Source organism: Rutilus rutilus, assembly GCF_951802725.1.
Source record: "Rutilus rutilus genome assembly, chromosome: 3".
Classification (NCBI taxonomy): domain Eukaryota; kingdom Metazoa; phylum Chordata; class Actinopteri; order Cypriniformes; family Leuciscidae; genus Rutilus; species Rutilus rutilus.
Window position 1 is genome coordinate 8,286,777 of NC_140211.1, and position 13,728 is coordinate 8,300,504.

The window sequence follows — 13,728 nt, forward strand, 5'->3', positions numbered from 1 at the left end:
AAAAATATAAAAAAAATGTAATGTTTCCAAACTTTTGACCTGTACTGTATATATAATAAAATGTTAACTTAAAACTGCTAGAAAATCAAAGTAATATATCTAAACAAGTTGTGTTCCAAGTTTGAGCTTGATGTCCCCATTAGATGCCAGTAAAAAAAACGTTTTGTGGTTTTTCACACCCACACAATTATAGCTGCATAATTTATCCGGCCAAACCTGAGAAAATGGCACCATCTGGTAAAAAATAGTAAAAATGTAAATTTTTGAAGCCTTGCCAACAGAATGAAAGCCTATTAACAAAGATTGCATAATTTTATAGTTAAATGGCCCCGGTATTACAAACTGGGGCACATTTTTGTCCTTAAGGTCTTGAGTGGAACTGTTTTGTGTACTTAGTGCAACATAGATTTATTAAAGGAAAAGGGGTGAAATAAAAATACACATTTGTCTCAAAACGTGTGCAGTGGGCATAAACACAGGCAAGAAAACTATAACCTAAACTGAAAAAGATGAACATTTCCATACAGACGCACAAGGGTTAAAGAATGATTCCTGAGTATTGGGACATTAAAATATAGAACGAAGAGAAATAAGCCTTGTGTTGACCTCGTACATATTATATTACCCACTGGCTTTTACATTCTTACAACTTAAAGCAACACTATGTAGCTTTTCGACCTTCATAATATATTTCCAAGACACTTGTGATGGTACATCGACTTACAATAGGTTGAATGACACGTCTGCCATAGCCTGACGGGGTCTGCATCGCTTTTACTGGCACTATGGAACTTCGGGGTTCGGGTAGTAACCCGAGCACAAAAAGAACTACAAAATTCGACTGCTTTACGGCATACGTCACTTCCCCCACCACTTCCTCAAATTTGGACGTGAGAGGTCAACCAGCGTTTGTTTTCCGGCTTTCGTGCATATTTTTGTCATGGCCAAAGCAGCAATGGACAAAAAAAAAGTCAGAGGTAAGCCTATGTCTAAACGGCGTGTACAAGTTTGGTACATGATTAGACGGACAAAATCATCTTTTAGGCTAAGTAGCCTAATGACTGCATGCTGATAGTCATGTTTGTTTATTTATTTTTCTGGTGAAAGTGTCTTGCCTCAGGCTATAATAATGCAAAGCGATTTTTCAACTTTGCAGATTCATCTATGGTAGCTTGATATTATAATATTTACGATATATGGCTATTACCTACCACACAAACATTGAATTGAATTAGCATTCTGTAAAACAGTAGCCAATAGGCTACTATAATGACGCTGGCTTGTAAACGTGAGCTACGCGATCTTTTGGCATTTGAAAAAAATAAAACCCATGAAATTATATTCATATGACATGCTGAAATATATGCCACTGTACCTGGGATGAAGACATTTCACACGCAACGCAGGCAATCTGCCCAAGACGTGAGAACTCCTGCAGAGTTAGGGAGTATCGGCTTGTCAACAAATGCACGTGTATCCCCTGGTGTTACCATGACAGATTTTACGACAGTAGTAGAAGACAATACTGTTTCCCAACTGTAGGGGGACCCCGAGAGCAAAAGATACTTGGTGTTGCTTTAAAATAAAATGTAAGAAATTGCATCAGCTGACCATAAATACGTAAAATAATAAAATACAAATTATGGATTAGGAGGGATCTGTGGAATATAATTGCTGTGAAATCCATAAGGTTAAATTTGAATAGAATTAGATCATTTAAATCTCAACCTCAAAATCCTGGTCAGGTCAATAATTTAGCATAACTACAGAAAAAAAGTGCATTTCATATTATTTTATTTTTATTTTATTTAAAAAAAAAGTTAAGTAGAACAGCTATTTTTGATTTCATATTTTAATTTAAAATTATGTGGGCGATCAGGTTCCCTAGTGGACAATATGAAATATTTCCTTAAAGGGACAGTTCACCCAAAAATGACATTTCTTTTATGATTCACTCGCCTTTATGTTGATCCAAAACTTCTATGTATGACTTAATAAACTTTCATCAAACTGAAATTTTCCTTCCTTTCTTTGCCAACAGGCTTACCGTACGAGTACACAGTGATAATAGCTAGATAAAAGCCACGTTTCTGTTTGTAGAGTTTAGAAATCAGTGGGAGTGTCACTATTCTTTAACACTGTGCGTCACAGGGGTTTGTTCTCAGTGTGTCTACAGATATAAACAAGTTAAATTTAAGACTTTTTAAGACCTTTTTAATGCCACTTTGAATGAAATTTAAGACCAAGCCTGTGATGGAAATACACATTATATTACATATGCGTATGTAATATTTAACCTAAGTAATTGAAATAATTTAATATTCACTACTTGTTTATTGAACTAAAATCAATGTACCATTTGCAATCGTGAGAATATTCAGCAAAATTGCTCCCGTCATGTTATGTTACTTAACTATATCACATATTATAAATAAAAAGCTCAACATTTTGAATTTTTACCTCAGTATGTTTCTTCTGGGAGTTTTTTTTTTTTGTGTGTGTTTGCCGTTATGCTCATTTGTTTTGATTTCTTCCTATACAATCTATCACAGAGACAAGCAGTGCGAGCCTCAACAGCGTTACCAAAAAAAGCCTACATTATCATTATCAAAAATCTGAATCATTCTCGCGATTCGATGCTTCACTGGTTATTTGACGTACATTAGGTCCGTCAGACTGGAGAAATTTTAGCGGTAACGTGACCAGAAATATTTAAGACCTATTGAATCTGAATTTAAGGCATTTTAATACTTTTTAAGGCCTTTTATTAGGAAAACTTTATTTAAGGACCCGCGGCCACCCTGTGTTCTTTGCTGCAGTTACATGCTTCGTTGGCTACAAATCACTTGTGTTTCTGTATATCAGTCGTCCCTTCCAGACTCCCTGGTGACTAACTTCAGCGTCTCATTAAACACGAGTTCTGTTGTGCTGACTCTCTTTGGACAAGCTACAGCCGCCCAATCACAGACTGGAAGGAAAAAAACACAGCGATTGTTGTGATTGAGTTTGTCAAGTTAATACTGTTAATGGATCTGATACGCACGTCTGTTTAGCATGTTATATTATGATATTTATGAAAAAAAATTCACATACAAGAATCAAACAGTTTTGGTCAGTTTAATATATATATATATAAACCTACATTTGGCAATTTATCTATAGAGAAAATAAAAAAATAGAACAGTCATCATAAAATATTTTGTTCAGAAAAAAAATATTGGCCTTGTTAAACGAGTAGGCTATAGGTATGAATATAGAAATAACATCTCAACAGATTTCCTGATAACTACGTAACTTCAACAGAACAGCAGGTCTTGCTCTCCGGGGAGCTTGAGGTCAGAGGTCAAAGGTTACTGGTATCCGGGAGGCTGGTAGCCCACGTTGCTGGCTTGAGTCGGCTGGTTGAAGGCTTGCGGCTGCTGGTGAACTGTGTGTACGGTGGGGTTGATGACCACTAGATTGTGTCTGCGAGCCTTCAGCTCTCTGGCCATCTGACACCACACACACACCGTGCAGCAGGTCACCGCACAGCAGTCGTCCTGAATCGAGCCCTTCATGAGAGAAAACACAATAAATGTATGTAAATGTATGGCCTTGTTTACTCTTGGTATTAAGATCGGATCACAAGTAGACGAGAGAGACACATTCCAGTTTACTGGTGTTTTAATCCGTCCTACCGACCCTTTTTTTCTTTCTTTTTTGCTGTTACTGCAAACCAATATATTTTTAAGGATGGCCTGAATAAGGACAATGCCCTTTTCTCAGCATCTGACATAAGTGTCACAAGCTTTCACACACATCTTCTAAAATAAAAGTAGCATCAGAAAAAAAGAGAACTACGTTTGTTGTTGACTGCACACTATTCGACTTACTCAAAACGGTCTTGCAACCAACCAGTTGAGAAAGATTGACTCTACAGGGTGGGGTATTATATGGATACACCGTAATAACATGGGAATGCATACAAAAGTTGTATCCAAGATGGCCGACTTCTAAATGGCCACCATGGTCACCACCCATCTTGAGGAGTTTGCCCCCTCACATATACTAATGTGCCACAAACAGGACTTTAATATCACCAACCATTCCCATGTTATTACGGTGTATCCATATAAATGGCCCACCCTGTATATTTACTATGTGCATATCACTGTCTGATGTTCTGCTGAAGCTCATTCTGAGGTGAAGTTGGAGTGTGCGTCTGAAAAGTCTCACGTTTTTTGTGGTCTTAAAGAGACGGTTCAGCGTTTTAAAAAACACAATTTTTGTCAATAAAAAAAAGAGACAGAAACAGCAGTTGTGAGAGGGGTGGCCGTGGCCACCCTTGGTCTAAGCTTGGCCACCCCTTTGGCCACCCCTCTCACAACTGCTGTTTCTGTCTCTTTTTTTTATTGACAAAAATTGTGTTTTTTAAAACGCTTTGCCACCCCCTAAAACCTGGCCACCCCCTAGCTCCGCCAGTGCCTGGAGCGTGTTATTTGTTTTGCAAAAATCCACCGCTCCCGGATCATTGGGTCCAATCAGCGCTGGGGGGTGTGAGATCTGACTGTCAATCACAGGTCGTGCACACGCCACAGATCCCACTCACCCACCCATCGCGCTGAGTCGCGCACGTTACAATATCACATGCACACGCCTGAAGTTCGCAGGTGTGTTGGATTGTACGAAGCGTGATGGCGGAGAGAAAATCTACTAGCAAGCTTCCAATTCCTCGGTTATTGCTATCTATGGGTAGATTAGCCTGGGCAGCCTACCTCCGAGTCCATGGTGTTAATCGATGCTGAAGAGACGGACGCGTTCACAGAAAACATGGTGCACACGCACTGACGAGCACGAACTCGATGGGAGGGTGCTCGCTGGTAGTGGGGGAGGGGCACGAGAGTTGTAAACATTCAAAATTTTAGCTAAGTCGACCCAATCTGCCAGACTTGCCGACTGCAGCTTTAAATCCCGTCTGGCTAGCCGCTTCCCATAATGTTACGCATGAGGTCAGTAGACGGAGAGAAGATGGTCTTTTGTGGCTGTTTGAACACATTGGATCACATGAGCGTTTACACTACGAAAGCAATCCGGTCGAATGTGTTTTCAACTATTCAGTCAAACCTCAAATGTACATTTTAAAGCTACAGTGTTTTTAAAAAAAATCACGTTTCTAACAAGTTGTTATATAAGCACTACAATGTTTTTCTGATTCGTAAACATAAACTCACTTCATTTTGGTAGTTTTATTCATCATAGAATCCTGAAAAATGTATCACGGTTTCCATTAAGCAGCACAACTGTTTTTGTTGAAGAATTTCCCTTGTCTCATATACAGGGTTTCTGCAGGTGTCAGTAAGTCAAATTTAAGACATTTTAAGGCCATAAAGATTGAAATTTAAGACCTACACAACGCATTATCCAAGTTAGATAGATAGTTACCTCGGGATCATTAGAGTATCTATCTATCTATCTTTCTATCTATCTAGGATTATCTGATGTGTGTGTGAGAGAGAGGGAGGGAGAGGTAGATCTTTTTTTAATAGAAAATTTTACTTTTGCATATTATACTGTAAAAACACAATTATTGTTGATTTCAGTTGATCATAACTAGAGTGACCAAAATTATCACGGTTATCACAGAATCCTGTTCAAAAAGTACTAATACTACAGAATGAAGTCAATTCAACAAGTTTTATGTCGAAAAACAGCAAATAACAAATTGATTAGCATCAATATGCACTTTTTGTGTACGTAAACATTAAAATACCATTGAATCGCCAGATTTTAAAAGAGTGTCTTGCAACATGTTATCTACTAATATGTACAAGTTCAAATAAAGTTTTGACAAAAAAGGTTTTATACAAAGATAAACCTCATATTTCAGCCTTTAAATAATTTTTTATAAAAAGAATGAGTCAAAAAAGATAAATTACTGACATTTACACATTAGCTCATATTTATTAGTAGTGTTTGGGTGCACCCCCATCCTTCATGTTGACTGAGCTTTCAATGTTGTTATGGAAAGGGGTGATTGGTTGGTTCCTGTCACATGACCTGCGGCGCGTTTGCGGCATTCTGAAAAGTTTCGATTTTTTTCATCTCGTTGCGCCTGGTAAAAAAATTAGCTTCAATTACGCTTCAATTATGAGCAAACATTTGAACAAACTTGAGCGCGCAACAGACGCGATATGTGAACGGCCTCTGGCGAGCTAGCTCATATCAAGCCACGAGCTATTGGTAGCACGCGAGCGACGTGTTGGAGACCCCTGCTCTAGGGCTCCGCTTTGTAGGCTACAACTCAATACTTTTTTGCTACTTTGTAATAACTTTCTGCGGCCAGCGTTTCTGGAAATGAACGAGGGTAAACCCTTTTTTAGACCTGACTAAATGAAATTTAAGACCTAGGATGAAAATCTGGCCGTGTTTAAGACTTTTTAAGGCCTTAAATTTAAAGTTCAGAACCCCGCGGAAACCCTGCATATAAAAGTCTGAATGCTGTAATGCCCAGCAGAAAATAGGTCACAAGGATAAGAGAATGGAAAAGTACCCAAAAGTCTGTAAATGCAGGTGCTGGGATGCGCTGGCAGAAAAACATGTTTTTTGAGATGTTCCACCAATAGAAGAAGGTTTAGGGAGAGATGTATCTAATGGTGGCAAGGCCACAAGGAGGGGCAAAGAAGAGGAGATAGATATGAGGGTTTTCTTATCACCTAGCGATAAGAACAAGTAAAAGACATGAACACTGGCCATTGTAACCTCAGATGTCCGGACGGCCAGCTGGCTTCTCACTTTGTTGCTTGTCAATAAAGTTAATTCTTCTGACCTGGAACCTCGACTCTGAGAAACCTCTTTGTGACCTGAACCAAGGACTTCGAATTTGCTATAACTTAATAACTACTTTGAGACATGAACCAAAAAGAACTTTGAATTTGCCACAACATTGATAATAATCAGAAATGTTGAATCTTGAGCAGCAAATCATCATGTTAGAATGATTTCTGAAGGATCATGTGATCGGCTGGGAGTATTGATGCTGAAAATGTATTTATATTAAACGGTAATAATTGTATTACAACATAGTAATTACCCTAATGTGGTATCTCTCTCTCATACTGCTCCTCATGGCGAATGTAATAGGATGCAAAATGCCTCCGAAGCAAATCTCCAGCATGGGGAGACAGAGACACTCTCCAAAGTCCTCGCTGGTCTTACACATGAGGCAGTAGCTGCACCATAAACCACAGCAACCTGTCACAGGAACACAGATGTCAACACGCATTGAATTAGTTACGCTTTCAGTTCATCCGAAATCTCACATCCTCAAACCCCAGACAGCAACATGACGCAAATTGATGTTTATTTTACACATTCCTCACTGTGGTTAACTCTACAGTTAGCCTATACTATTCCTCTTTCTCTCTCTCCACCAAACACTTACAGATGCCCATGTCTTCGCAGCAGTCACACACTCCTGTGCTCCACATGTTTTGCTTGAAGTTATCAGGGGCCAGAATCATGGGTGACTGGACAGTTACAGTTGATGATTGCGCCATGATTATCACTCAGTGATCTGGGAAAACACATGGAAAAATCCACAGACAAGTGAGAATGCTTGTCAATAGATGTATTTATTTATAGAGGCATGTTTTTAAGCACATGTAGATTTATATTTTTCATTTGAATACTACTACTACTAATAATTAGTAGTCATTTGTAGGTGTAGGAGCAGTAAGAAATAATTAAGGTACGAACAGCGGTGCTGTAACGTTATGTGAATAAAAGGCTGAAGGGCGAGACTTGCTAGTTAAATTGACTTGTAAATACACAATTCAGCACGGTCTCTCGTACCCTTATTGCTTTTATAAAACAGTTAACTGTTACCACATAACATAAATATTTAAACCGGGAAAAAAAGAAGAAAAAAATATATATATATAACAACCGCCTCGCTCTAACGTTACATTATCCCGCTTATTACATGGCTACCTACCAAATAAATCAATAATTTGACACAAAATATTGATTTAAAAAGGAGTTTATTTATTTAAAAACGATTGTATTGCTTCCGCTAAAGAAAATAGTCCGTTCCGTCTCGACGGTTAGAATCCTGCAATGAAAAACAGAGCGTTGCTATGGACGCAGGATTATAACCGTCTAAATTTTGTGTCAAATTATTGATTTATTTGGTAGGTAGCCATGTAATAAGCGGGATAATGTAGAGCAAGGCGGTTGTTATAGCGAATACAACCCCTTCAGGGCAGGCTGATTAAAATCTGGTAAATTAGTTTAAATCAGACCTGTTCACTGTATAGACTTCGAGAGTTCGTCTAAGAAGCGGCATTAACCAGTATTACTCGATGAACATACAGTAGCAGTAAGTTACCATACCTGGCTGAAACAGAAAACTTTGAAATTATATTCCCTCTGCACTTCAGAAACCGTGGGCTTCCTTTCACACACGCGCGCACATGCATCAACCGCATGAGATTGAGAAGAGTTTTGATTGAAGTAAAGGCGCAGGAAGTTGAAAACCCATATAAAATGTGTCCAGAAAGCTTGTTTAATTTCAGTTTGATAATATTTATTTCTATTTTTTTAATGCAATTCTTTTTTGAGATTTATTTGTTTATTTTTGTGGGTTTTTTGTAACGTTTAAATTACTAGATTTGATCAATAAATAATAAATAAATAGTAATGTAAGCACATTCCTCACATTCTTTCAACTTAAATTCAAAATAACTCACAATTTCATGCATAACCCTTTTAATTCAGCTCCAAATATATCTTACATTGGGTGTCTTTAGAGACCAATGTGCCTTATATCACTATTTGGAGGAAATGAGCTGTTTCGCCGGGTCCTATTAAAGCCAGTTTCTCTTCAGTATGCATTCAGATACACATGTAGACATTATAAAATATTTTTTTGGTAATGTTTTTGCATTTTTAGGTTATTCTATGTGTACTGAAGAATTCCATTCATTCCTAATGGGGTCAGATTGACCCGCGAAGGAAGGATTTGTTACTCTTTTTAAATTTCAACCACAAAACTCTAACCCATAAAAAAAAAGGTGCATTTGTGGCTCTGATGAAAACGTATAGGCTATAGCCTATGTACAAAAAATCAGATGAGCCCAGAATATGACCGCAACGTGTTTAATTATAGCCTACACGTTAAGCATTTTCCTCCCATAGAAAACCATTATAAGAACGCTCAATGTGGCTTAACGCAGATTAGAATGTCCCCTTATTATGTCGAAATAATGAGTTATTATGTTGAAATAAGGAGATATTATGTCGAAATAACAGATATTATGTTGAAATAACGACATATTATGTTGAAATAACGACTTAATATCTTGGAATAACAAGATAAGTTTTCTTTTTTTTTTCTTCACCATGCGGTTCAGAGCTTCCATGGAATGCAGCCTGAATATAACTGCTTCCAGAAATGATTTTTGGGGGTGCTATCGGGGTGCTTTGGTCTTTCTTGGGGTGCTGAAGCACCTGCTAGCCCCTCCCCAGCACGGCCCATGATTATGATTGTAAGCATTATCAATATATCTAAAAAATGTGATGTGCCGTCAAAAGTCCCAATGTGTCGGCCATGCAGTTTATACGAGTGTTCTCGTATAAACAAATATCTCGTAGCACCCCAAATCTACGACATCTTCCCGAGCCCCGTTTTGCTGAATTAGTAACAAATACTACTCTATTTTTACTTTCTATGGCAGAAATTGTAAGAGTATGTGGTTCTGAATTCAGCATTTATTTGATGGGGAGAAGGGTGTGGCCTCAAAATGAAAGGTGAATGACTTAAATAAAGTTAAATGACTTAAATTAATAAACAGTTACGTTTGCTAAAATGCATAATACATAGAACAGTTCTGACAGTTTGCAGAGGGCCTAAACTCATCAATTGTCAATTGCCAGTTGGTCTGTAACATTTTTATGAATGCTAACAATGCAATGGTAAAATTCTGTCAAAAAATGCCCGTCTCAGAGTAGTAAACAGTCGGTTATGGCTCAAGTGAACTAAACAGTAGAGAAAGACAACATGTGTATCAGTATCAGTGTATTGGATCCGTGCATCAGGTCTTAAAGAGACAGCAGCTATAATTATAATTACTATTATTATTTTGTGTTGTCCTGTTTCATCCGGTAAAATAAACCATGTAGTCTTCCTCTAAGCTATTTAAACAGTAAACATGATTTGAGAGCTTAGTTCGTGTTTGAATGTATGAGGCGCTCCCACATGCGCTTGTCTTGATCAATGCAAGAGCAAGAGCTGTATTATACATGTGTATTAGCTCTTAAAGAGACAGCGGCCTATTTCACCTGCTGTCTGTGATTTTAATACCCTGGTTGACACCAGACCCATCTCAGTTGTAACTGAGAGTGGGTCTGGGTAAGGTTCATTCACAGCCCATTTCCAAAGGGGGCGTCACCAACGGACGTCGCTCAAATGCCTCTGGGCGCATTGGATAGACCTAAAACCAATCAGAGCGATGAAGGAGATGACGTATGCAGAGCTGCTGGCGACCGCTTCAAATTAATTCTTCGTTGTCTGTGCCAATTTGTAGAGTTGAGAGTCCCAGCTTGGTCGCTTCCTTGACCTGATATAACCATTACCAGGGGGCTCTCGCTAAGACCCATTCGTTTAGCCACCAACGGGGCAAGCTGGTATATCAGACTTTTGCCGAATCCAGTCGGCAAGACCGCAACAACATCTTTTTTTAGATATGAAGGCTTCGAGTGTTGTTCTTTCCTCGGTTTTTAACAAAAAGGAAGCGTTCAAATCGCTTAAAACAGACGCGATAGCTGATTCGAACGAGTGATATTGCGGATGTTCCACGGCGGCAGCCATCTTTGTTATGTAGTATGTACAAAATCTGCTTCAACGTCGCTGCGCTATCGTCATCGTGTAAAAGCCCGCCTCAACGATTGTGATCGGTGCCTCGATTTGGAAAGATTGGAAATGGGCTTGAATGGGCTCCTGGCCAGACGTAGACTTGCAGAGCAAATCTCAAATTTGCCGGAAGTTCGTCAGGGTTTTCCCAGGCTATGATTTTAATGTTAATCAAACAAAAAAGGACAAAGAAAAACTGAATCACTTTTGTAGCTTTAACTTTAATAAGGATTAATCCGTTTAATTTGCACAGTGAAAGACTATCCAGTTATTTTACATTTGGTTATTCAATGTCTATATCTGAAAACTATCCGTTTTATAATTATTATTATTATACTTTAGTGAGATTACATTTAATTATTATTCGCAAGGGTTTTCCAGTTTCAATTTAACCTGAACATGTCACATAAAATGGGACACTTTTTATACGTGAATTCTGCCCTACGTTCCTTTTCAAGAAAATGCTCTGTGACCCTGTCATACCAACTAGGCGTCTTTTCCAGTGACTTTACCAGTGTCCTCTCAATGGCCTGCAGAGTTAGGTATAATAGTATAAATGTAACAATATAATAAAGGTATAAATAATAATTTAATAAAGTATAATAATACTACTACTAATGATATTTTTTTAATTATTTTAATAATTATTACTAATAATAATATAAAAAATATATAATAAGTAATAATATAATAAAGATATAAATGTACAACACTATCTCACGACCAATTCGTACGAATGATAAAAAGTTGGCTAATTCATACGACCTCACTCGTACGAATTTGTACGATTTGTCTAAACCCACGTGATGGGTAGGTTTAGGGGCGGGGTCAGGGGTAGGTCATTCGTATGAATTCATACGAATTGGGCAACTCGTAAAATATGTACGATTTTGCAAAAATTCGTACAAGTGAGGTCGTATGAATTCGTACGAAATAGCCACCTCGTAGAATTTGTACGTTTTCCCGTGAGATGAGGTATAAATGTAGAATTGTGTGAAATGTATTATGAAAATTGGCTAGCAATTTCGACAAGCAAATACCAAGAAATAGGTTGCAGCAGTTTGTCTTTTGACAACACTTGCAAAATCCGCGATGGGACTGAGCTCGAACAGCTTCAGCATCAGCGACTTTTTATTGTATGAAATCGCTGTCAATCAAAAGGAGATGCAGCCTTTCGACAGACCCTCCAATCATCACGCAGAAGCCCGGAGTCCAGGCCAGCCCACTCCTCAGAGACGCTAGCGTCCGTGGGCGGGACATAATCGCAGCATTTATCCAATCACCGTCTAGTTTCGAAGCACTGAAAAAAACTGTTCAAAGCAGCCTCATTGAAGTCAGTGGACGCTGGGCTTCAACAGGGAAATGCACTGTGACGCAACGGGAATGTATGATAAGGAAATCGAGTCAGCCGACCTGCTATGTGTAACTGATTCTGAACGAACTCGTCTTTGAGATGAACGTTTTCTAACGCATTTTTAGTCAATAAAATGTTAACACAATAGTTCATATTTGACCAATCATTTTTTTGACATTATAGGGGAAGCAGAGCTTCCCTTGCAGTCTTAAAGAAATCCCCACTGATTTCTACTATAAATATACTTGTTGCTAGCAGACATTAGGTTACATAGACTTTCTAACCCATCTAGAGTTGTTTTACATAATTTTTACATTCTAGTTGGACTATGAGCTTAAAATCACTGCCCCACTTTATAAGACTAAACAAAATGAATGAATAGCAGAGCTAAACTGTGTTGAAAGAGCATAATAACATTAAAATCACACTGGATATTGTTTTAAAGGTTATAGCATCACAAAAAAACTCAAAAGCCGGGAGTAAAAACAGTTATCTGTGCATCTACCGAAACCTGTCCCATTTTTGCATAGCTCACATGATCTAAAATGAAGTAGCCTATTTACTGAGCAAATTTTTAGGCAGTTGTATAGCAAGTCTAGACAGGTTTGTGAACAGAGAGGATTTAAATTGCATCACATTAAATGGATACGGCCACGATGTATTATATCCACTACAGTCAGAGATCACGGTGAAACTCGAGCCGGACCGAAAGAGAAAAATCCCTTCTCCACCCGTAGGGACGGTCACTTCCTCGCCCCGGGACACAGGCGAACACAATGCAAATTCCCACACCCTTTATTCTGGTAAAGAGCATCAGAGCATAATACGAGGAAGGAAAAAGTGATGGAAGATCATGGAGCAGAATGGCTGCCAATGTCCACAGAACAACATGAAATGAAAGGACGTAAGTGAGGTCAGGGAAACTGGTTTTTCATATATTTCCCTCCTTATTTTACTTGTAAATACCCTCCAGGTTCTCCAGGATGCAAAGCGTTCATCATAAAGCATTAGACACGGCTGTAAAAACAAGTGCTATAGAAACCCTCGAGGATGTGATTATTTGAATTTTTTTAAGTATTAAGAAGTGCTACTGTCATTTACAATTAAAGCCGCAGTGCCTGAACACGCATACTAAATGAGAAACATTACACTTCTAGACAACTTTGCTGATGTGTAAAAGCTCATTTAAAAGCAAAAAAGTCCTAAAACATAAAAAAAAAAAAAAAAATACTCTTACAAAAAGTCATGAGATACAGGAACAGTTCAGAAATGCAATACCACATAAAACAAGTGATGCAAATATTTGCAGAAGTGTAGAAAACGGTGTACTTGCCCAAAGCCTGGTCTTCAGAGGGAGTGTGTGTGTGTATGTGAGAGACGTTTGTGTCGATGCTCTGCTGTTCACAGGGGGGAGGAAACTAAAAAGCCATCGTGACCACAGGTGAGCACGTCACACACACACCCTTCCTTCACCATCATCAGTGCA

General features: G+C 38.4%; 1 protein-coding gene across 2 annotated transcripts; it reads right to left on the reverse strand.

Moving 5' to 3' along the window:
• Window positions 1-3,101: 3,101 nt before the first annotated feature.
• On the reverse strand, window positions 3,102-13,716 carry ponzr6 (plac8 onzin related protein 6). 2 transcript variants are annotated; one of them, XM_084404946.1, is made up of 4 exons: window positions 13,576-13,716; window positions 7,421-7,552; window positions 7,070-7,230; window positions 3,102-3,551 (listed from the first exon to the last, which is right to left on the reverse strand). In XM_084404946.1, the coding sequence occupies exons 2-4, from the start codon at window positions 7,533-7,535 to the stop codon at window positions 3,351-3,353; spliced, it is 477 nt and encodes a 158-aa protein (XP_084261072.1). In that variant the 5' UTR covers window positions 7,536-7,552; window positions 13,576-13,716; the 3' UTR covers window positions 3,102-3,350. The 2 variants fall into 2 exon arrangements, with proteins under 2 accessions (XP_084261072.1, XP_084261073.1); XM_084404947.1 differs by lacking the exon at window positions 13,576-13,716 and adding an exon at window positions 8,371-8,474.
• Between the last annotated feature and the right edge of the window lie 12 nt (window positions 13,717-13,728).

Coding starts and splice junctions, on each gene's coding strand:
- ponzr6 (XM_084404946.1), bottom strand. CDS start 7,535: ATGGCGCAATCATCAACTGTAACTGTCCAGTCACCCATGATTCTGGCC. Junction 7,231..7,420: donor CTGCGAAGACATGGGCATCT/GTAAGTGTTTGG, acceptor TTCCTGTGACAG/GTTGCTGTGGTTTATGGTGC. Junction 3,552..7,069: donor GAGAGAGATACCACATTAGG/GTAATTACTATG, acceptor TCTCTCATGAAG/GGCTCGATTCAGGACGACTG.